The sequence below is a fragment of the Pyrus communis genome, chromosome 5, assembly GCF_963583255.1.
Source record: "Pyrus communis chromosome 5, drPyrComm1.1, whole genome shotgun sequence".
NCBI lineage: Eukaryota > Viridiplantae > Streptophyta > Magnoliopsida > Rosales > Rosaceae > Pyrus > Pyrus communis.
The window spans coordinates 21,664,217-21,687,175 of record NC_084807.1 but is presented as its reverse complement, the minus strand read 5'-3'; the positions used below and the strand labels follow the sequence as shown (position 1 = coordinate 21,687,175).

Here is a 22,959-nt window from a genome sequence, read left to right as displayed (position 1 = left end):
CTTTTGCCTTTGATCCTGATTTCTCTGTTTTTGATTGTCGCTTTCTAGTTTCCCTCCTTTTCAGGGTTTTTCAGATTTTTCTTGACGCGCGTTGGCTAGAGCAGATATTCTCCCCTATGCACGCCAATTTGAATTCCCTTCTCATAATTTAGATTATTTTAAAGTAGAATATCGAAAATTGTTCCGCTTAATTTTTGCTTAGTTTTGGGTTTTAGTTTGACAATGTCACTCATCTATTTCGAATCCCCTCCCTGCAATTTAGATTATTTAAACTAGAACATAAAAAGCATTTCAGCTTAATTTTGCAAAGCTTTGGGTTAATGTCTTCATGTTTATAATGTCACTCGTCGATGCATAGGCATCCTTGTTTTGTTGCCCTTCCTTGTTTACACAAGTTATTTAAATGACACTCAGTTCACCATGGAACTGGCGGCCACGAAATCTGAAAATATACCCAAGTGTTACGCTTTGGATATGTTTGAAGACGCCCTTCCAATGTCCGTGTTTTCTGAGTCATCGCAAGGTAAGCATTCTCTCTTTCCGCCCTGGATTTTTCGATACTGAACTGCAATCGGCTTGATGTTATGATGCTTCCGTTCTAGTTGGATACTCACTTTGCTTTGACATTGTTCTTCTGAGATATCCATTGCTAAAGTTTTCCGCTTGGTAAATGGTTGTTGCAACGTAAATAAAGGAAGAAATGTGTTGCTTGCCTGGCTTTGAGGGATTAGTACTCAAAATCAGAAACAATGTGTTAAAAACAATTGGAGATTTATGTTTACTTCACCACAGCCACGAGCACTTGTTAACCGTAGCTATCAGTTTGGCGATCTTAACTGAATGTTGAAATTCTTTATCATCATAGGGACGTTATCCGTGGAGGGGAAGATATTGCAGAAATTTGATATGAAGCCCCATAGTGAGAACCTTGAGAACTATGGGAAACTTTGCCGCGAAAGGACCAAAAAATATATGAAGAGTAGAAAGATTCAGGTACCCCGTTCTCATACTCTATTTGGGTAATCTAATAGTCTATGCCAGTAATGTAATCACTAATTTGTCCGTTTTTCAAATTTCAGGTGATGAACAACGACAATGGGGCTCATATGAGGCCCAGGCCAGGGATGATGATTGGTTTCGTGTCTCCTGGACCCAGCGTGCGTATAGCTACCCTCGTTTGGTGCACTATTTTCTTGAGTAAAATTATTCCTTGCTTCCCTTAGGGCACTCATATTCTTCCGCTCCGCATTTGTATGCCAAAATATAAGTTCACTGTCGATTGTCCATCATTATGTTCAGCATAAGTAGAACCTATCTTTCATGTAGGAGAAAAAGAAAATGCCAACAAAGGGGTCAGACGTGAAAAGAACAAGGAAGGACCGCGGAGAAATGGAAGATATCATGTTTAATCTCTTTGAACAGAAACCAAATCGGACGTTAAGGCAACTGATCCAAGAGACTAACCAACCAGAAGTATGTTATGTTTTCTGCTTATTTTCTTTCTGGTTGATTTATAATATCTGATTTACCGTCAAAATCTTACCGTTTCCAAATTTATGTAAGATCTTTTCGTCACCTGCATATACTGTATACACACATCCATGGCATTGCTAAGGAAAGTTTTCTGAAAACTTTCCATAACAGATGAATTTGAAGACATCTGCTCTGCTAAGTAGCACAAAATGTAGGCAATCTGAATGCTACTTTTATAGTTTTTACCATGGAGTACGAAAGTTCTTGAGGTAAATGTGTTCCAAGGTTAAAACAAGAAGATGAGCGTAAACGTGAAGCTAAATCTTCAATGCGTTTCGATGCAGAAAGCGTAATTTAAAGGCAGCTAGATAAGAAACTGTGACGTAGATTATTTCTTATAAACCCTACCTCTCGGTTAGATATCTTATACCAGGAGATCTAGAGTATTTATATCGCCGGAAATATACTGGAGTGGCTTAAATGCTGAAAGGTAAAACAAACCAAACCACAGCTCCATTCTTTTCAACTTGTGATGCCAATGAGGGTTTCAACTTGTGAGGCCAATGAGGTGTTGGTCTTGATTACCTGTGAGCCTCTTGTTTTATCATCATTCTCTTCGCGCTTTAGGAAAATCAACCGTTCTTGTGAATCGATGATTTGACTAATAACTTGTCCATTCTGCAGCAATTTTTGAAGGACATACTCAAGGATCTTTGTATCTACAACAACAAGGGAGCTAATCAAGGGACGTATGAGCTGAAACCGGAATACAGGAAATCAGTCGAGGAGCCAACTCCGGATTAGGTTGTATGATATTGATTTACTTTCGCTAACACGCACCTTTTCCGGGCAGATACCTCTCTTAACTGATCATTACTAGTTTTATTTGTTCATAAACTACTGACCTAACTCTTCCTTTTTAGCAGAACCCGAATGTGTTCTTCAATCTTCGGTATGAGCAAGACGAAAACTAATGCTACTGGCTTCACCAGTTTCGTTTGCACAGTTTGTTGGTTTAGGATTTCATGGCAGCAGATTTTGCAGCATTTTGTGGAGAACCAATCTGCATATTATGCCAATATGTTGGAAGGCTTCAAGAACTCAAATCATCATTCGAAATTGTTGACATCCATATCTTTGTCATGGGTACATCGCCACATGATGTTCTGTCCCGATGAAACAAGGACATGTGAATAAAAAATTTACACAAATCTTTATTTTATCGATACAGAACACCATAATGACAGTATACCCGTCATTCTACATATACGGAGTACTCCTTTTTTTAAGTATTGAAAATGCACTGGCGTTCTCAGTCTCACATGGCTTTTGTATGAGACTGACTAAAATTCAGCATAAAATGGTTAATATATTTGGGGATTGTATTTGAACTTTCAAAATAAGAAATAATTATTTTATTTTATTTGTCTTTGGAATATTCTCTTATTTTGGTCCTTGGCCTAAAGCCTAACTGCCCAAATAATACAAATGTATGACAAAATCTCTTTTATTTTATCAAATCTTATGTCAGCCGTGACGTGGAGTTATAAATACAGGCACTATGTGTGTGATTTAAATTTTTAAAACGAATTAAATTTATAAGTGGGAAAAATTAGACGTGGGTGCAAATGTGTGTGTGAGGGAGAGAGAGAGAGAGAGAGGGAGAGAGTTTAGGCATTGATAGATGGAGGTTTAGAATAAAAAATCAAAATTTTATTTGTGCAAAATTATTATAATATTTAATTATTATTTATTTTTAATATTTTCTTGAGTTATGTGTAAAAGAGTATAATAATAATTTTATTAGTTTTTTTTTTTTTTTTTTTTTTTGTGAACAAACATGATTCTATTAATATGTAGTTTATATTATAAATTTTCTAACCGTGAGACTAAATTTATTATCAACTTACTTATATTGTAAACGTCGTTAATTCATATTTCACATAACATTAACAGTTGTAAGCGAAATAATTTATATTGTTTGAATTTAAATTATTTCTCACAAAAAATAATCAACAAAGGAGGACCACTAATTTACTTTTAATAATATTTGTCCTTCATGTGAAATTAAAAAAGCAAAACCACCAAATCAACTACTAAGTGGTAGATAATAATTAATCTCCAAAAAAAAGAGTAGTGGAAACACAACTAGCCAAAAGAAATGTGAGAAATAAATATCTCTAGTAATTGCTAAACCCACCAAAATAATTTCGACGACAAAAAATAATAAATAAAACCCACCACACAAAAAAACAAAAGAAAAATACACATAGAAAAAGCACGTGGTGCACACACCAAGAGCGACTTGGAACCCGGTGGGCCCCCGCATTGGAAACGTTCAGCAACTCAACACGCCAGATCTTGGACGGCAAGGCCCACTCCGTTCCAAAATCCCTTCCCTAATCGCATTCCTAAACCTAATTAGATTTTAATTTCGATGGCTCCCAAAGACTCGAAGTAAAAAGCGTGTGGTCACCACGACGTCGTCTTCTTAATCTCGCCCCACCCCCTCTCCAAGCCCTCTCTCTCTCTCTAGAACTTTCTCTCTCTACAGCCCAAAACGAAGGTCAATAATTCGGTTCCACCTAACATAGCGATACCTTTCCTCATCGTCTTCTTCGCCATCCTCTCTCTCTCCAGCTTTCTCGCTGTCATTGAATTTTTGCCCCTTCGCAAAACCTCTCTCAAGGTACCATTTCTCTCTTTTCTCTTTTGGCTTCTTGTAATTCTGCGTAATCTTCTGGCTTCTAATTTCCGCCGTTGCGAATCCTGATTGTAATTCTCTCAAGTTTCTGCATTTCTTTGTTTTAATGTATGTTGGGTTCGTAATCTTGCATGAATTTGTGCTAGAATTGACGTCTTTTGGTGGATTCTTGGAATTCTGGGTTTTGGAATGAGTTGGGTAATGAGTCGATTATGTCGATGCTCGATTTCTGGGTCTTTTTTTTTCTGTTGGGGGGGGGGGGGGAAAGATTGAATCTTGGGAATTTCGAGTTTGTTGAGTTGTTGAACGATCTAGATTAATGGGTTTTTTAAGTGGTTTAATAGCTGATTAAATTTATTAATTATATTAATGGTTTTGGGATTTAATCAAGATAGTAATTTTGATGACAAGTTTCTTGAATTTGTTGGTGTGAATCTATTTGTTTTGGCTGTAGGTTGGTCTAGAATTTTAAGAAATCTTTAATTTGAGAATGGGTTACTTTGCAACAACTGATGCTTTCGATGATTTTCTTTTTTTGCAAGAGAGAGCATCGATCTGATTTCAGACATGTCGATATTTTTGGTGTATGTGTTTTCTTGCTCATGGTTTATGGCTGAGTTACTGATATGCGTTGTTCCTCCGTGCGCAGGTTAATTTTCTCGGCGTTGGAGATGGATTCCTTTTTCAATTTCAAAGCTCCAAGTGACGATTGTGTGCCGTCTGAGCTAGACATTCTCAAATGCCCATTTTTGAGAAACATCAATGAGCCCACCAACTTTTCCTTCGCCTCATCCTTGGCGTTCCCAGTGCCTGTAAGTTATCCTTTTGTGCTTTGAATCTACTATTGTTGCCTTGTACTACACTTGATTGAAATTGCGGCATTTTTCTGACACTACTTGCTTCTTTTCATGTTCAGGGACGTGGAGCCAAAGGTCCAATTTTTGAAGATGGTCCCAATTTTGACATGGCATTTCGGCTTTTCCATGGGAGTGACGGAGTTGTCCCGCTTTCTGGAAAATCATATGTGCATTCTGACATAGTTGAGCCTCGACCAGCCCCACCCATGTTCAATCCATTAGCTGCAAAGGCAGCTACGATCAGTCTCTCATCCTTTGGTGCTGGAGGGCCATTCAGTTTCGATGCATTCCATAAGAAATGGAAGAACCAGCAAAAGAAATCTAATTCCTCGAAAAAAGATTCTACTTCAAAGGTAAATTGATTGTTGCTTCGGACTACTAATTTCCCAGCGTCTTAAGTAATTGAAACTGCTTGTGGTTTTGTTGATTTTTTGTACTTCGTATCATTGAACAAGTTTCTAATTTTGTGTGGAATTTGATGTTTCAGGGAGGAAATTCTAATCACGAGGCAGTGAGCAATGAGTGGCTGCAATCTGGAAACTGTCCGATCGCAAAGTCATACCGTGCTGTTAGTGGTGTCATTCCACTAGTCGCAAAAGTCGCAAAGGCTTTTCAGCCCCCTCCAGGCATGAAAATCAAGTGCCCGCCAGCAATAGTTGCAGCCCGAGCAGCCCTGTCGCGAACTGCATTTGCAAAGAACCTCCGCCCGCAACCCCTTCCTGCAAAAGTACTTGTGATTGGAGCGATGGGCATGGCAGCCAATGTTCCTTTAGGGATATGGAGAGAGCACACCAAGAAATTCTCACTATCTTGGTTCGCCGCTGTGCATGCAGCTGTCCCATTCATAGCCTTGCTTCGGAAGTCTGTGCTGATGCCTAAATCAGCCATGGCGTTCACCATTGCCGCATCAGTACTTGGACAGGTCATTGGCTCCAGAGCAGAACGGTACCGTCTGAAGGCTGTGGCTTCTAAAAGTTCACCTCTGACTGAAACCTCCGCTGGTGTTGTGAAAGCGCAGACAAGCGAGCTACAGGTGCTCCAAGCGAAAACTGAAACCTCTGCTGGTGGTGCCACAACGCAGACAAGCGAACTCCAGGTGCTCCAAGCGAAAACCGGCCACTGCAATGCGATTGAGGAGTGGAATTCAGTTTCTCTTCAGGTGGCGCGTCCTTCGTCATCCACAGATGTGTTCTAATGATTTGTTTGTATTTCGATGGGCGCTGATCGATCCTTTCCATCGTTTCTATGTATTTAACGGAGTATAATTCTCTGTTTGGTTTGTGACTCCAAACACTGTCCAAGTTCTCTGAAGACCTGAGAGAAGAATAAATGTATAATTCGAATGACGATTTTTTCGAGTTGTTTCCCCTCCTTCAAGTTTTATGTATTTGACTATGACCTGTATCCAGAGGTGTATTAGTTGTACAAGGTGTTCAGAAAATAAAGTACTTTGCTTCTTTGATTTAAATATAATCTTTTCGAGACGTGCCTAGAAAATTTTCATTTTGCGTTGTGTTTTAGTTGTTTTAAGTACGTGTTACAGACTGTGATTTGTAGCGTTTTTAACAAAATTTAAATTAACGGCTTGAGCATATCTCAAATTTTATTAGATACATATCTTAAGCATTGTTGCTTGCTACATCCTTAGGAGTTTTGGTAACTTACTAGAGGAGTTAGTTATGTACACCATGTACCTACCATGCATTACCACGAGTTATAACTTAGCATTACGTGATTTAATTTAAGATCCTGACATTGTAGTGTCCCAATTTTATATGAGGGCTCGTACCTTGGCTAGTTTGCCCAACATATGTAAATCTCAAAATCCAAAAACTTATAATAATCCCTAAAAATCATTGAAATTTTCAATTAAAAAATGGTGATGCTATTCACACTTATTTTTAGAGAGTTTTAACGAAAATCTCAAGGTAATTTTTACTTTAACTAAAAATCATATTTTTACACTAAAAAATCAATCATATATTATTCAATTTACCCTTTATTTTCTCTTTATCTTTTCAAACATTTTCATTAGTTTTCTTTATTTTTATGTTTCACACTCAATTATTTGGGAATCGGTCACCGGTCCTTAAACGACGCCGGATAAAGGCAGCAGCCGCCTTTCTTCACTGAAAGTCGCTTTCTTTCTCGGTTGAAAATTGGAAGGACACATACAAATGTCTAGCTCCTCGCGAGTATGTCAGCCTCAGACGTTTGGATTGCCGTGGCCCGATCTCAACGACGGATTGTTCTACAACGACGTCGTTCGAGCCTCCGATTCCGGTACTCTCCTTAAAATCTCCCTAGGAAGATACTGTTTTTTTCCTACTTTTTCTGTTTCTTTCCTGCATTTTCTCGGCAGCCAAACAGCCTCCAAGCCTAGAACTGGATTGTCGATGCTTTCTTCGATTTTAACTTGTCCGAATTTGACTCCGATTGTTGGTGTGCACTACAGAACTGACTCTGATCGAGGTCTACTCTAGCAAGTACAAGAATTCAGCTCCATTGCAAGGGTAGTCAGCTTATACCAAATTGCATTCCACCAATTTAAATTAATTTGATTTATTTACTGATTTATTTTTGCATTTTAAGTAATAAAAAATGTGTTTAATTTGAAGAACAGATGAAAACTTTGTACTGATAATTGAGCAGTTGGTTGCAGAGAATTCGGAGCGGACAGGTTCGAACATCGAAAATCATGGAAGGTTTGTTATGGAAAATGTGAAAATATGCCTGTTAAATTCTCAGCATTGCTTGTTGATGTTGTCTGCAGATAACAGTTGATAGAGAAGTTGTTAGAGATCCTGATACGATCCTCAGGTGGTTCTTTGTTTCGTGGATGTGATTTTTCGCTTTTATGATATGTTTGCTCTCATATATATAGAAGATTTTTATGTTTTGTTTCTATAACATGATCAATTTGTTTAGGGTTGGTTCGAAACTGGCATATCATAGACTTCCATGGAGAGAGCCCGATGCACCATACTTGCTCGAGGTTCTGTATGAGGATGATGATATGGTAAATTTCTCAAAGTGGTTACTCATCGATTTGTATGTCTCATGTCCTATCTTCTATCTTCGTTGCGTTGTTGCTTCATTCCCATCAAGATTAGTGATGTTAAACACTTGAACTTATGTACATTTAAGGTTTCTAATACTGTGTTGATTAACTCATGTTGTAATACTTATGTGCATGTTGTTTTTCTTACTGGTATTATTATCTACTTAAACTCGTGGAAAATATAAAACCATTATACCAAATGCTGACATCAAATGGTCTTTTGTTTGTTCGAAATGTAATTATAGTTGATTTTAGAGATTTTATGAGAAACATAAGTACAATATTACGAGATACTTCCCACCTAAGAATTGGGGTGAAGTTGGTCTTCGGTTCAGTTTTGTCCAAGAATAATATTCGAAGTCAGTTTGGTTTGTAAAAGTTGAGTGTTGGTCACCTTAAATGAGGATCCGTTGCCCTACCCTCCCTTAAGAGCTAAATGAGCATAGGGTTCTTTTTTCCCTTGATTCTTTGAAAACAAGTTAGAGGTTTTTTCATGAGAAATTTTGTTATCAAATAGCAACCAAATGATGCCTTGGAAATTATCTATGGTTTCTCTGCGAAGAATCTGTTAACAGTTGTTTGTTTTCTCCATTTTGGTGGTGACTCTTCTTGATGTGAAGTTTTAATTTTGAATTCAGATTGCTCTAAATAAGCCTTCTGGGCTGCAAGTTTTACCTCAAGGTCTTTTCCAGCAACGAACAGTTCTCACACAGCTCCTATGGCGGGCAACACAGAAGATTTCTCACTTATCGTGCCAACAACCACATCCTGTTCCTGTCCATCGCTTAGGAAGAGGAACTTCAGGTATCCCATGAAGTCCAATGCTGAAATAATTGATGAAGTCCCTTGTATTTCTTTTCAATCAAAGTGGCTAAGTTTTCTTATACATGACTGTGGACATGAGATGATTTGAATGCATGTTCTATCTAATTACTTGAGTTAACCCATGCTCATTATGGCCTTGGAATTTTCATTATTAACCATTAATGTGTAGTAAAACATAGAATTGAAAAACATGGTTTTATATATCACTTTGTCTCAAGAAGCATCCTGTATGTTGTTAATACACATGGTATGTCAGTTGGATTTACTTATTGCAGAAAGATTGTCAAATTTCAGAACCTAGTTGTAAAGATGGATAACTTAATGCTGCTTACTATGTTTCTCACTAGATAACATCTACGCTTAACGAAAACCTTTTTCCTCAATTTATTGCTCCTTTCCAGTTCTACATGTTATTCTCACAAATCTGTTCATTGTCACAGTTACCACAAGAATGGTTATACTTCTTAATATTCTTCTGGTTGACTGGTCTCATATGGTTCTAGGAATATTACTCTGTGCAAAGACAAAGCATGCCAAAACTCAGCTTGCAGCATACTTCGCTGACGGGACATCTAATATTGGAGATGGCAGGTTAGAGAAATGGCCTATTCCATCTTGCTCACATCTTATTTTGGCTTCTCATTTTTGAATGAAAAAACTTAAGATTCCTACAGTTTGGTTATAATCTTTATCAATTTGGCAATGTGATTGACAGTATCCGCAGTAATGCTGACGTGGAGCCTTGTACAGAGAGGAAAATATCAAAGATTTACCGGGCACTAGTGACTGGGATAGTTTGTGAGGATAAGGTAACATCCGTTTGAAGTACTACTGAAGTGTGTGCAACTCTGACTACTGTCTGTTTGTGCATGAATAAGGTTTAATATCTCAAACAAAACATCAACATCCACTGTTTCCATACCTTATCTCAACTCAAACTGATGATTTCTTGAGTCTAGCAAGCCTTCCTTTCTAATTTTTCTTGATGCCGTCTTTTCAACTTTATATATTGCTACTATTCATGCAAATAGAGTGTATGATAGATGTGAAAATTTTATAGGTGATTGTAAAGCAGCCAATTGGAATGGTGCGATATCCTGGTGTGGCTAAAGGGCTGTATGTTGCTTCTCCTACAGGTTTATTTGCATTAACTAATGTGTTGAATAATTTTGTGTTTCCTGTAAGCTCCCTCCAATACACCATGATTTGGAAAGATGATTGCAATCTTTAAGTCGTGTGTGTTAACTTGCACCATTCACCATTTCTCCGAGTGCTTAATCACCTCATCTCAGGATGCAGTGTGTTAGATTCATAAAACAATCTTATTCTAACCCACCATGCTTATCTCTTTGTTATTTTATTTTATCTTAACCAGGAAAACCAGCTCTGAGTAAAGTTGAAGTTCTTGAGAGAGAGATTCATAAAAACCAAACGCTAGTCCAGGTACCCCTGATTTTACCACTTCAACCTTCAGAAATAATATATAGCCTTTTGTAGTATCTATCTATTTTACTTCCATGGATGATATTCTGGCTTCACTCCGCCATTTTAGCATAATGCTTTTCAAAAGCCGGTATATAACTATGATGACAATGATAAGACATAGGACATTGACAGTGGACAAGAAAATCAGGTTGTGTTTGTTGTTTTTGGAATTGAAAGCAACTTACAATAGCACACTGATACTTTAACAGGTTGAGATTCAGTCAGGAAGGCCGCACCAAATTCGCATCCATCTTTCCTACATAGGACATCCATTGTTAGGTAAGTCTTTTATCGAACCTAATCATAGTCCATGTGGCACTCCCAGTCTACGGGAGCTATTGGCTTGATCGCAATTGGACCTTAAGTTTGGGATTAGGCTGTGTCCAACATGTTATGAGAATCTGGTTGTTGGAGGGCATGGGCTTGAGAAACCTCAAATCCCCATTTGCTTGGACTAGTTGAATGCTGAACAAAATATTTGTGAAATTATTTTTAGGCAATAAGGAGCCGTTAATTTGGATGTCACATTTTGCCTTTCTATACAGGAGATCCTCTCTATGTACCTGGTGGACAACCAAAGTGCTCAGATTTCGACTTGGTCGATGAAAGTTTTGCCGATGATGGGTATGCAGTCAGTGTAATATAAATCCAAAAGCATTCAAATGTAATTCCGTCGTCCATGAGATGTAATCGCATTTAGGATAATGAAATCACATTTGTGTGTGCAGAGGGTTTCGGAGGCCTACAAATCCTGTTCCTGGTGATTGTGGCTACAACTTGCATGCTCATCAAGTCACTCTCTCTCACCCCGCATCCAATGAGGTATAATGTTGCTGTAATTGCTATATTAGATGACCTATTCGGCTATTCCGTCTCAAATCAATGGGGTTGTCATGGTTTTTGGCAGGTAATCAAAGTTATAGCACCACTTCCACCTATTCTTCGGAAGCAACAAGAAACCGAACAACTCACTCCAGGTAAACCCGAGCAACAAGAAACCGAACAACTCTCTCGCGGTAACCCCGAACAACTTACTCATTTGCACTACTAATATCGGTCGATCAAGGGACTAAGAACTAAGAAGTTACTTCCAATTCCAAATGTATTTCCTTAGAGTTTTACTTTTACCTTGATCAATGCCAAAGCAAACAAGAGTTTTACCAGAACTAGAAGTTACCACGAGACAAAACGACGTCAGAACAGATCAGGGATCCAGAGCTTCCCAAATTTTGCAGTTTATTTTTGTATTTTCCCATAAAAATTAAAATACAACAAAATACAAAGCTGCTCCTGCAATATTACAAGCACCTAACAAATTTAAATAACAAAAGCATTTTACCCAACCAAAAAAAACGACGGGGACTTTTGAAGAGTCCATTTTTGCCCTATCACGTCACTGACTGCACTAGACCAACACCAACCAAAAACTATTATACAGGGCGCAGCAAATAAACAATTTGCCGCTGAGGGAGCGCCGCCGGCCAGGCCCCCTCTGCAACCATCTACTACCTGCCTATATCCCCCTTCCCTCCTCTCCACGACTCTTCCTTCCGGAATATGCTCCCGGCCTGCCCCCCGTACTGTTCGGTTTTTGCGTAGTGCATTCTAATGGCAGCCACGGGATCTGATACCGTACACGGACCCCCTACGAGGATCCCTCCCCTCCCTACTACATTCATCCCAACACTCCCCCTTCCTTGCTGCTGTATGCTCGAAATTGCATCAAACCCATTTCGTTTTGGAATGTCAAACACGTCTTGCCGCTGCTGCTTCACATCTACTGTAAATGGCTGAACTTTGTTACCACCGTCCTGGCCTCTACTAAACACAGGATAATCAGCAACTCCATTGCTACCATTGATCTCCTCGCCACGAAAAACTGATATGCCATTCATACTCCGATCGCTGGTCTTCACAACTGCCTGCAGTGGTTGCTGTTCCATTTGGGAAGAGGAAGTAGGAAAATTGCTAAACGCTGCAGGGTACTTGGCCAGCAAGATAGCTGAGTCAGAAAACGATGAATAACCGGCTTGCACTTTATTCCCTTCCCAAAACCCGCCGTAACTCCTACTGGGAACATTCTCAAGGCCCAGATAACTACTACAATCAAACTTCAGGAGGGGAGAACTCCCGTCAGCACTGTGATGCCCTGTGAGATTTAAGTTAGACGACTTGTTGCTGAACTTTTGGTTATGAGCTCCCTCTTCTTCATTCTCATGGATGCTGCCATTTGGCTTGGACGAAGATGACGGGTTGCTGAGTATCTTACCAAAAAGTTTCACATCACCATTCCTGCTTGGTTTATCCGAATCTGAAGAACTCCATGAATGGGCTTTTCGTGCGTCACCGGGTTGTTCTACCTTTAGGGGCACAGGAGGACAATCAACCTGAGAACATTGGGGCTTGGAATTCCCAAAGTGAAGGAAGCCATCTTGTGTCATATAATGCCCATTGATATTTCTGTCTGGCTTAACTTCAGATAAATTACCACAACTTACATCCCCATTCGTCTCTTTCTTGGGTACCATTTGCAATGGATAGCCTCTGAGAACTTGCAAAGCTTCGACGTTTGCATGTACTGGAAGACCTGACAAGTGCTTGCGACTCTCATCTCTACCAACAGATCCCTCCCGCAGATCCAGGGTTGATGACATCCTATCTTGGCTAAGGGATTTCTCGCATTCAATGACAGCAGAATCTTGTGGCACAGAAACTGCAGTAGCAGGAGCATTCTCATGTGGCAACGAGATGACAGAAGGCTTTTGCACAGAATTCAGCTCAACAGAAACTTGATGTGGGCACTCAGGGTTAAGGCCGGGAGCTGAACAAGAACCATCAGCGGCCACATCAGAAGTATTGCCACATGAATTGTGTGCTGAGGCTGGTAAGCAGCATCCACTTGGATCTCTATTGCTTCTTTCATCTCCCCCCTCCAGTTTCTTTCCAAATCGATCAGAAGAAATTTGACCGACCAATTTTTCCCCAACCATACATTCAGGATTAGGTGGGTCAGAGTTGATTCCCTCACCAACAGGTCGTGATTCTGCAACCAATATTTTGTCTTCAGTTGCATTAACTCCCATAGCATTGGATTCCATGATATCAGTGTCGCCGTCAAAAACTAGCTTAGGCTTATCCACCGCCTGGAATGCATCAGAAGCCAGAGATTTGAGAGGCTTACCATCTCCATGATCTACTTCTCCCATCACATTGTTTTCCTCCGGTCTGGGTGGGCTTGTTTGCAATTTCATGGTCTCCGCAGGATCAGCTTCATCGTCATTCATGTTTGTGACAGACAGCGGCACATCCTCGTTCATGTTACATCCCGACTTGTCACTGGAAATACCTGAACCAGTTTCCAGAACACAGGCATCTTCAGCGTCACTCCCACCTCCATTAGCATCATCACCAACAGATGTTCCATTTCCGGGCCCAGGATGTACCAAATCAAGCCCAAGGCACTTCCGAGCCTTGCTAAAGAAAACCTTGCATTGCTGCTGAGACCTCGATCTAATGCACCGTGAGATCATATCAAAATCCTTTCCATAGGAAGACACTGCCTGAATAAATCTAGACTTCTCCTCGTCTGTCCAGTCAGAAGGATCCATTTCTCCACAACTTTCATCTGAGCAAGTCTCATCATCCACATTCTGCATAACATCAGGTGTCAAAGGTCGCCTTACTACCGAATCCCCTTTCTGGCACTTCCATTCCAGATAAGACTCACCAGGATCAATGGAACTAGTGATGCAAGAACTCACCGCCTCAGATGACATTGAGCCACATATACCTGCTAAAACGTCAGCAGCAGCTGTTTCTCTTTCATTGCCAATAGTATCAAGACTGCAAGACCTTTCAACAGTGGTATCCTCACCACGAGACGTATTAGTATTCCTGTACCCTTCCAAAATTAACCTCCTCGAATACGTTTGTCGATTTCTTGTATCACCATCAGCATGAGCTGCAATTGCTGATGCAGCACCCAAAATATCAAGGGAAGCAGCATCCATCTCACGATTCCATTTTTTCCCATCTGAAATTAAGTAGGTATTAGCCGAAGACTTTCCTTGCTTAGCCATATCAGGCTTCTTCTTTGTTTTCACAAAGCAATCAGACTTGTGGTGTTTGTAGTAAAACTCGACACAGTCAGCAGTCGTCTTGTGATCAAGAAAGGAAGCAATTTTTCTGAAATCCTTCCCGTAGGTGGTTAGCTTTTGGATGAAAAGCTCTTTCTCTTCTGGCGTCCATGGGTTCATCAAAGCCCTTTCCTTCTCAACAGCACAGGGATCTTCAACTAAACCATTACTAGAAACAAATCTTGTCGCCAACTTCTCCTCCTTGTCCAAGATTAAGGCTGGCATCTTCAATGAGTTCCTGTATGGCTTTACTTGGGAATCTGACAGCAACTTGTTAGTGAAATTAATAATCTCTGTAGTAGGAACCACGCTCAGACTTCCTGCTGAAAAAAAATCATTAAAAACTTGTGATTAAAACATGATTCACCAAAACACAAAAGTAGATGTATTTGTTTTCAAAGATTTACACATAAGACTTCTATAGTTGATCAAATATAAAATAATCAATGAGAGTAGTTATCTAAAGCATGCAACGAAACAACTACAAGTGACCACTACCGCTAACACATCCATGTAGTCACTACTAATACACAGGGAAAGATAATGAAAGCCGTAGCACCAGAGTCAGCATGAGCGCCTCATAGGCAAGCATGGTGCATCAATCAGAACAAGTTAATTGCTAACTTACTGAAAAGACAAATATTGATTACCATTAGAAAAGGCAAAAAAAATCACAAAAAACAGTTTAGATTCAAGGGCAATTGATATTAACTTATTCGCACTCCAAGATACTAAAAGAGACATCCTGCCCTCCTTCCTTATTTTCACTAGAAACTGTGTACAAAAAGTTCCTCATGCATAAGAAAAAATTTATAACCATGTTCAAACAATCAAATGCCACAAGAAGCACCAGAAAACATAAAACAAGAAATAAGTCTGTAAAAAAAAAGTCGAGCCACGTCACAACCTTATCCATCATGAAAACTGTTTTACTTAGTTTTTCTTATTTAGATATGAGAATATCAGCATGCTTATAAAACCAATCACTTTCTTCCAATCTCATGAAAGACAAACAGAAAAAGCAGATAGAATTTCTTACCAGGTGTAGAAAATCGCGATCGAATTGAAGAGCGATGCTTCTGATGTCCATTATTAGTCGCTCGCAAGCTTAACTCAAATTTTTTGTGAGATTTTGGACGATATTTTCGCATGGAAAGCACACTCATGTCTTCCTTCCACAGGTGTTGAAAGGCTTTAAATTTTAAGGTTATAACTCTCTCCATAAACCTTAAACGTCGCTTCCTTTTGGCAAACTTCTCTTTGATCAATGAATCATTCTTCCAGGATGAGGAAACACTAACTCCAGAAATATGCTCTTTTGGTAACAGCTTACTAAATATGTCAGATGCTCTACTTGCAAATATTTTATTGGCAGAAAATATAGAATCACATAACTTATCTACTACACCAGAGTCCAGTGCAACAACCTCACTATCCAAAAGCATGCTACTATTACCACAAGTAGATGGGTCAGTCTTTTCTGCATATCTGCTGGGCACTAAGCACGTCTCTTCTCCTTTGGTTGTCTGGATTGGATCCCGATCCTCAGAACCACCAGTTTTATTCGTCATATCAGATGAAACCAAAGGTAATGATTCAACAAATTTCGATGTCGCTGTTCCAGGACTATCGATATCCTCATCCTTAACAATACCGCAAAATTCTACCTGGTCACCATTATCAACACACATCTGCAAATCAGTGTCCCCAGAAGAATGAATTTGCAATGGAGAAAGGCGAGTGGTCAAATTTGTGACCTGTTCTTTGCAAGATTTATCCTTCTCCTCCACAGGCAAAGAACTAGAAGTTGCTGGACGGGGGCAGCTGCCCCCAGAATCAGATTTCAGTGCCTTAAGTTCGTTTTCGAGTGAATCAATTTCTGACTCAGTTACCTCCAATACCTTTGAAATTTCACCTTTCCATATAAGCAACTTGTTCAGTGCAGTCGGCCTCGGGATACTAGAATCCACTGAACTTGGATCATCAGACTGAAGCAATTCAAGTATTGATGAGTCCAAGTTAACTATAGAATTACCATCCAACTTTTCCAATTGGAATGAGAATCCCTCGTGATGACTCTGATACATAGGACCTGGGGAACCACAAGAGTTTCTAGTATCGTTCTCAACATTAACTGCCTTGCAAAATGATTTCTCCTCCACACCTGTAACAACATGGGTAACTATAATCACAAAAAATTCTGTGCATAGAACATGTGATTAAGGTAGAGAGAAATATAACAGTACGGAACAAATAAACATGGCAAGCCAGCACATAACTTTTCAACAGAAAAATACGTAATGTAATTCTCTGAAAAACTACGAGTTCAAAATATTTAGTATAACTATTTAGTGAGTAAAAGTATTTAAATCTATAAAATTTCCAAAGTATTTAAATCTACACTTTCCAATTTTCTACCCCAAGCCCTACCAATTCCGTTAATGAAAAGGTTTATAATGATAAGCTTCATCTACTATGTTCATATGTGAGGATTCACCGCCCAACTTTCTAGCTAAATCATCTAAATCTCATACTAAATGGTACTAGACTTGCATTCAGAAATAAACAATAATGTCAACATGACACTACATATTTAAAAACACAAATCTTGTCAAAATCCACTTCCAAGTAAGGTCACAAACTTAAATAGGGTTAACACGTAATGAGAATGTAACGATGCAACAACAGACCTGGAGAAGAACTGCAAGCAACAGAGGATGGAGTTGCAGGAGATGCACAATCTGAGAAAGCTGTAACTCGGGGGCTTTTATCAGGCAAGCTTGAACTCAGAGAATGGGCTTGTTCAGTGTTGCCAACAGAACAGACAGCCGCATCTTTGTTCATGGTACCATCAGGGACGTCGACTTTCTTTTTCTCATACTTTGCCAAACCCTCGCCCCATCCAAGGCGCGGCTTCTTCCTAGAAGTTGTTTCCTCTAAAGGTGCAGCAGATGTTACACAATTAGTAGCTTCTCCCGAAGGAGACTGCACTGGAGTGGCTGTTTTCGGCTGTGACTCAACCTTTGCTTCATTGGAATCAATGGGCCCCATGCTCTTTGAGCTACTTGAATGGCTGAAACCCGAACCCCGAGAAGACATGCTTCCAGAGCGCGTCCATTTGAGAGGCTTCCAATCAATTGAGACCAATGAGTTCTCTCTCTCACATTTCTGGCCAGCGCCTAAACCAGTGGAACCACCCATTTTATCAAGCTGGTCTTTCAATTGAATCTGATCCCATGCGCTTCCAAAGTCAGTCTGTTGATGAGATGAGTATGTCAGCATATCATCCTGCGACCTCTGTTCATTATTCACACGACTTGGCCTCCCAGGCATGTTTGGAGACCCACTTCTGGTTTCCCAAGAATAGCCTTTACTTTCCCTCTGGCTATAAGGTGGCCCTCTATTATCCCTATTGTTCCTACCATACCTTCCATCTCCGCGTGAAAATGATGACTGGAAGCTCTCATCCTCCACCATCTTATCGCCTGACCGAGACGATCCATACCCATGACCAGAATCATCGGAGAACACGTGCCAACCACCCTGCTTACCATGACCTTCAGAAAATATTTAAACGGAAAGGCAAAGATAAATAATTCACTCAAGCAAAGTATATCTTCAAACAGTACCAAAAAAAAAGCAATAACCATATTTCAAAAAAATCAAAGAAAAAATACATATTGCCATTGGCAGATCTCCAAGTTTCGCAGATCTAAACAATACTTGTAAAAAGAACTACGAAATTAACCGAGTTGTAACATAAGAAAAACACCCGAAACCGCTTACTGATGGAAAGAACATGCTGCTAAAGATTAAGTAATTTGCAACCCCATCCCCATATCATTGTTTTTGTTCTAACAAACCCACCCCCTCAAGAAAGCGATTCTACAATCCTAGAACATCAAATTAATGCAATTTGTGTGTGCATATATCTGGTGCCAATAATTTTAATCCTAGATATACAGAAGAGAAACAAAGGCAAAAAGGGAGATTATTGAATACAAAGAACACACAAATACCTGGCGGTCTGCGAAAATCGCTGGAAGCCCAACGATTGAAGTCGCGAGGTGCATGATGGGGCGAGTCCCTCCATCGTGCCGCAGAGCCAAGGGACTCCGACCTCTCGTGCTTCCTCTCCTTGAAGAAGTCTTTCCGATCCCAAGGCAATGGTTCTGGCGGCATCAAAAACAACCCAATCGCATGGGCAGACACACCTTCCAACCCTAATTTCTAAACCCCAAACACCACCACCAAGATCTCCCTCGGCCGCACGCCCGCCCGCCAAAGTCTCCGCCTTTCGCTGCCCTCAAAAAAACACCACACCGCACACCTCCCTAATCCCTCCCTACCGCACTGAATCTAGGGCTTTCCGCACAAAACACCCACACGAGCCTCCGCCGTTGAGTGCCGCCCTAGAGTTTCGAAGCCAGATCGAGAAGGGGACAAAGCGCGGGGGGGGGGGGGAGTTTACTGAGCCACGGAAGACGAGAGCGCTGCTAGGGTTTGCTGCTGCTACCTTATCCGTCGTCGTTTTGGCTGCCCTTCTTCCACTTTCTTTCTTCTGTGTTGCTGCTTAGAGAAAATCTGCCTGTGGAGCGAGAAAGTGAGAACCGTGAGCAGCCGATAAGGGACAAAGCGAGCCTTGAGAGAGAGAGAGACTGGCATCCGGATCTCAAAATCCCTATTAAACTCGATTTCAATCTCCTTTCGCGTCCGGGGTATTTAATTTTTTTTTAAATTAGGAAATCTTTTTATTATTTTTATTTCATCAATCAAACTTTTCTTTTTCACTTTGGCCCCCGCCTGTGTTTTCAGCGTCTTGCCGAAAACGCCCCTGGTTTCGGAGCCTTATTTACGGAAGAAAAAAGGTGGTGGTTGCCCGCTGTATTTTTCTAGAGTAAAATGACGGATTTACCCTTATGAAAATTTCAAATACCGGCGCTGTCGTGTCACGTTTTGAGTCCGATGACGTTGGCGTTTAAATGTTGAGTATTTCGTTGACTTTGCTATCTTAGCGAAAATTGAATCGGTATGATCTTTATTTATTTATATGTTGGTGATAAAAAGAGATTTAAATTTGAATAAGGTGGTGTGCACATGCAAATTATATGTTGGTGATAAGAAGAGATTTAATGAGGTAGTGTGCACTCTATCATTATCCAAATATAAGAGAACTCATATCTATAGTGTAATAAAAAAGTTTTGGCATTTATTGTTGTGTTCAATACTGTTGTATTACATTATTATTTATATCAGAATTACAAATTTAAATAGGTCAATATTGTTTCTTTTAAAAAAAAAAAATTGATCAGCTAGTGGCTTCATGACAATCCATCTTTTCGAGGTCCCACAGAAACTCACTGAGATATTTCAGTCTCTCTCTAACCACCACACTGTCATATGAAATAGGTTAAGTTCGATATTATATTATTACATTGTTATTGGTCTTATAATTACGAATTAAAATAGGTTTTTTTTTTTAGGTAAGCGAAAAAAGAACTTCATTGTTTTATGCTTCTGCTGATTACATTGATAATCCAAATAGTACATCTTAAATTCAACCGTTAAACCCTAAAATCGTCATCTTGAATAGGAGGAAAATACCATAAAAATTATCGATGAGTGAATAATTTTTTCAAACAAATTCGCTTGAATTGATCCACCTGAATACAAAAAACTCATAATTTTTGCTTATTCAGAACTTCACGTAACAATGCATGAATAAATTTTCTGAAAAAAGAATTCACTTGAATCGACCACCAAAAAGCAAATAACTCATTCATTTTTTTCATCAGAACTCCGCATTACAGCATCCTTACAAGATTAATCTTTACAAAGCAAATATTTTGATGTCATATATGGATGAGATATAAACTTCGCGTTACAACATCCTTACAAGATTAATCCTTACACAGCAAATATTTTGATGTCATATATGGATGAGATATGAAAAATTGCCAAGTTAGTCACAATAATCGAATCGGATGAAAATAAAATAAAAAGAAGAATCACCATCCACCATATCCATCTGATTAAGCATAATATCAAGCCTCAAAAAGTTTATTATTCTTAAAGTAGAACACTAAGCTCAATGAAATGGGCAAGGGATAACTTATCAAAACCTCTAGGAATAAGAATCAAATAAATAGAAGAATTATATACAATCTGTTTAATATATGTAACAAACAAACTGCTGAGAACTTGACAAACAACTGAATAAGGCATTTGGAAGCTCCACCCTGCAATTTCAAAGCCTCTCACTTTCTTCATCTGCTTCTTTGTTCAAATTAATCTTAGGATTAATCAGTTCTATTTCTTGATGGGGGCCAAGGCAAGGTAAGGCAAGAGAAAGGATATAACTCAGCAGTAGAGTGTCACCTTGATGCGTGGAAGTCATCAGTTCGAGACTGATTATCCCTGAGCTCTATCTACGCAACTAAAACCGCAAACTCTCAAAGAACAAAAAGGGTGAGTCAAGACCAGTTTTAGGCCTTGTTCGTTGTCTTTGCTTGATCGGGTTGTTTGATCATGGTGCTGGTTGTTTTGGGGTTGAGAAATTGGGGGTTGGTTTGTTCTGGAGATGGAGAAGTCATGGGAGCCTTTTGGAAAGTGACCTACCAAATGGTCTCCTTTCCAACTAAAATTTTGACAAAACATCATTTATAGCCTTGCCGACACAAGGAGGTAGATCTCGACCTTTCCTACACACAGGGACACAAAAACACAACCTAATCATATGGGATATTTGCAATTTTCACTTTTGGGAATTGGGTCCATGTAGAGAGAGTGTTTTTTCATTTTTCTATTTTGGAGAACCGTTTTTTTTTTTGTAGTACATCGATGTATTTACATTAAAGGGAGAGGGAATTTGGCAAAACTACATAATAAGCAACCTAATTTAATTCGAACCTAAGAAGACTCTTTCAAAAGTAGAACTCTCTATGAACTTTCTGCAACCTTCATATTGACACAATATTTTATAATATTAATATATAAATTAACGTTAAACTGCTAGATGGCGTAGAGTCAATGAAGAGTTCCATTTTTGAGAGAATTTCCTGAGACTTCTCAACTTGAGATAGCTTTTAACATTCATGCATAACGTAGTATTACTAGACCAATGATGAATATGAATGTAATCATTATAACATGTTTAGTAATCAATACAAATGAACATGACATAACCCAAGATTGAAATTAATGGAATGCTAATTCAAGTATAGAGATGCTAGCAACCTTTGTACTAATCTTTATATTTGAGTTTTTTTCATTTTAAAAAGTGTTGTGTTGTTTTTTCTAAACAAGGACCAAAGTATTTAATGCTTTTGACTAGAAATTAAAGATAGAATCCACAACTTAATGAAATTCCACAAAATCTACACAACATTTTTAATACACCTAGATATGTATGCACTTGTTTAATGTCCATTAAAATCATATTGACTACATGTGGATTTGGGCTCTTAAAATGTCTTATAAAATTCTAATCGACAACAGTAGGATTTTATTCTTTTAAAATTCTTCTAAATTCTATTTTGACTATACGTCCTTAGGGTAAAGAAAATGATAATATTTGCATTTTTCGATGGAAATGCACAGATTTCATCCCTTTGTGAATAACATATCTTCATGAAATAAAATTTTATGATCGGAGCCGTTCAACTTTCAGTAAAAACTAAAAACAAAATAATTATCTAACACCTCAAAAATATATCTTTTTCAAATTCTCAAAAGAAAAAAAAAAAAAGAATTTTGCATTAATTTGTATCTGTACACATTTGTCACTAAAGCCATTTCCCCTTCTCGACATGTCCAAAATCATGCACCTCACAATGAAAATTTCCTATATATATATCTGTCACATCTTTAAGAAAAATAATTATAAACTTTTATTGTTGAAAACTAAAGTTAGAAGAGAAATTAGACTTTTTGAAAATTTAAGTTTTTCCATGGACTTTCTGATGCTTAATATTTTTAGCATAATATTTTATAATATTAACATAAGAAATAACGTTAAACTATGAGTGGTAGAAAGTTCATAGAGAGTTTCACTTTAAAAGAGTCTCATTAACGTTTCTCAAGTTAGAAACATCATAATTTATGCTAATTTTATCAAAAAAAAAAAAAATTTATGCTAATGGCATCGTAATATATAGCAACATTCTTGGCAAAGTAATGAAAACATATAGCAAGAAAATAACAATATAGAATATGTATATAGTTTATATAGGGTACTTGTCTACTACATTGTTCTGTAATATAAAAAAGTCCGCAAGTTAGGCTAGTTAGCTCACCAACTTTCATTGTTCATAAATTGACCTGAAATTCCACTTGATCTTAATGCATTGGGTCCATATTTTCAATTTCCCAAACAATCAATTTGGCACTAACATCTAGAATTCATATTAATTAAAATTT

The 22,959-nt window shown here is 38.6% G+C and overlaps 4 protein-coding genes across 8 annotated transcripts; 3 read left to right on the top strand and 1 right to left on the bottom strand.

The window, feature by feature from the left end:
• Nucleotides 1-384: 384 nt before the first annotated feature.
• Nucleotides 385-2,898, top strand: LOC137733164 (uncharacterized). The gene is made up of 6 exons (XM_068472324.1): nt 385-523; nt 866-993; nt 1,080-1,157; nt 1,327-1,473; nt 2,158-2,277; nt 2,400-2,898. The coding sequence occupies exons 1-5, from the start codon at nt 421-423 to the stop codon at nt 2,275-2,277; spliced, it is 576 nt and encodes a 191-aa protein (XP_068328425.1). The 5' UTR covers nt 385-420; the 3' UTR covers nt 2,400-2,898.
• A 1,031-nt stretch (nt 2,899-3,929) lies between these two features.
• LOC137733944 (uncharacterized) lies at nt 3,930-6,516 on the top strand. Its single transcript, XM_068473165.1, has 4 exons — nt 3,930-4,162; nt 4,827-4,989; nt 5,094-5,387; nt 5,522-6,516. The coding sequence occupies exons 2-4, from the start codon at nt 4,849-4,851 to the stop codon at nt 6,227-6,229; spliced, it is 1,143 nt and encodes a 380-aa protein (XP_068329266.1). The 5' UTR covers nt 3,930-4,162; nt 4,827-4,848; the 3' UTR covers nt 6,230-6,516.
• Nucleotides 6,517-7,133: 617 nt separating this feature from the next.
• LOC137735122 (RNA pseudouridine synthase 5) lies at nt 7,134-11,643 on the top strand. Of its 4 annotated transcripts, none has more exons than XM_068474501.1 (14): nt 7,134-7,317; nt 7,490-7,547; nt 7,687-7,714; nt 7,808-7,854; nt 7,963-8,053; nt 8,734-8,899; nt 9,361-9,511; nt 9,645-9,729; nt 9,981-10,056; nt 10,296-10,363; nt 10,615-10,684; nt 10,951-11,029; nt 11,134-11,227; nt 11,313-11,643. In XM_068474501.1, the coding sequence occupies exons 1-14, from the start codon at nt 7,212-7,214 to the stop codon at nt 11,454-11,456; spliced, it is 1,263 nt and encodes a 420-aa protein (XP_068330602.1). In that variant the 5' UTR covers nt 7,134-7,211; the 3' UTR covers nt 11,457-11,643. The 4 variants fall into 4 exon arrangements, with proteins under 4 accessions (XP_068330602.1, XP_068330601.1, XP_068330604.1 ...); XM_068474500.1 differs by having other exon boundaries at nt 7,136-7,317; nt 9,636-9,729; XM_068474503.1 differs by having other exon boundaries at nt 7,137-7,317; nt 9,424-9,511.
• On the bottom strand, nt 11,606-19,201 carry LOC137735121 (uncharacterized). Of its 2 annotated transcripts, none has more exons than XM_068474498.1 (4): nt 18,561-19,201; nt 17,232-18,098; nt 15,581-16,705; nt 11,606-14,864 (listed from the first exon to the last, which is right to left on the bottom strand). In XM_068474498.1, the coding sequence occupies exons 1-4, from the start codon at nt 18,721-18,723 to the stop codon at nt 11,911-11,913; spliced, it is 5,109 nt and encodes a 1,702-aa protein (XP_068330599.1). In that variant the 5' UTR covers nt 18,724-19,201; the 3' UTR covers nt 11,606-11,910. The 2 variants fall into 2 exon arrangements, with proteins under 2 accessions (XP_068330599.1, XP_068330600.1); XM_068474499.1 differs by having other exon boundaries at nt 11,606-14,861.
• Between the last annotated feature and the right edge of the window lie 3,758 nt (nt 19,202-22,959).

Coding starts and splice junctions, on each gene's coding strand:
- LOC137733164 (XM_068472324.1), top strand. CDS start 421: ATGGAACTGGCGGCCACGAAATCTGAAAATATACCCAAGTGTTACGCT. Junction 524..865: donor GTTTTCTGAGTCATCGCAAG/GTAAGCATTCTC, acceptor TTATCATCATAG/GGACGTTATCCGTGGAGGGG. Junction 994..1,079: donor TGAAGAGTAGAAAGATTCAG/GTACCCCGTTCT, acceptor TTCAAATTTCAG/GTGATGAACAACGACAATGG.
- LOC137733944 (XM_068473165.1), top strand. CDS start 4,849: ATGGATTCCTTTTTCAATTTCAAAGCTCCAAGTGACGATTGTGTGCCG. Junction 4,990..5,093: donor CCTTGGCGTTCCCAGTGCCT/GTAAGTTATCCT, acceptor TTTCATGTTCAG/GGACGTGGAGCCAAAGGTCC. Junction 5,388..5,521: donor AAAAAGATTCTACTTCAAAG/GTAAATTGATTG, acceptor TTGATGTTTCAG/GGAGGAAATTCTAATCACGA.
- LOC137735122 (XM_068474500.1), top strand. CDS start 7,212: ATGTCTAGCTCCTCGCGAGTATGTCAGCCTCAGACGTTTGGATTGCCG. Junction 7,855..7,962: donor GATCCTGATACGATCCTCAG/GTGGTTCTTTGT, acceptor CAATTTGTTTAG/GGTTGGTTCGAAACTGGCAT. Junction 10,364..10,614: donor AAAACCAAACGCTAGTCCAG/GTACCCCTGATT, acceptor ATACTTTAACAG/GTTGAGATTCAGTCAGGAAG.
- LOC137735121 (XM_068474498.1), bottom strand. CDS start 18,723: ATGCCGCCAGAACCATTGCCTTGGGATCGGAAAGACTTCTTCAAGGAG. Junction 18,099..18,560: donor CGATTTTCGCAGACCGCCAG/GTATTTGTGTGT, acceptor TATTTTCTGAAG/GTCATGGTAAGCAGGGTGGT. Junction 14,865..15,580: donor ATCGCGATTTTCTACACCTG/GTAAGAAATTCT, acceptor ATTTTTTTTCAG/CAGGAAGTCTGAGCGTGGTT.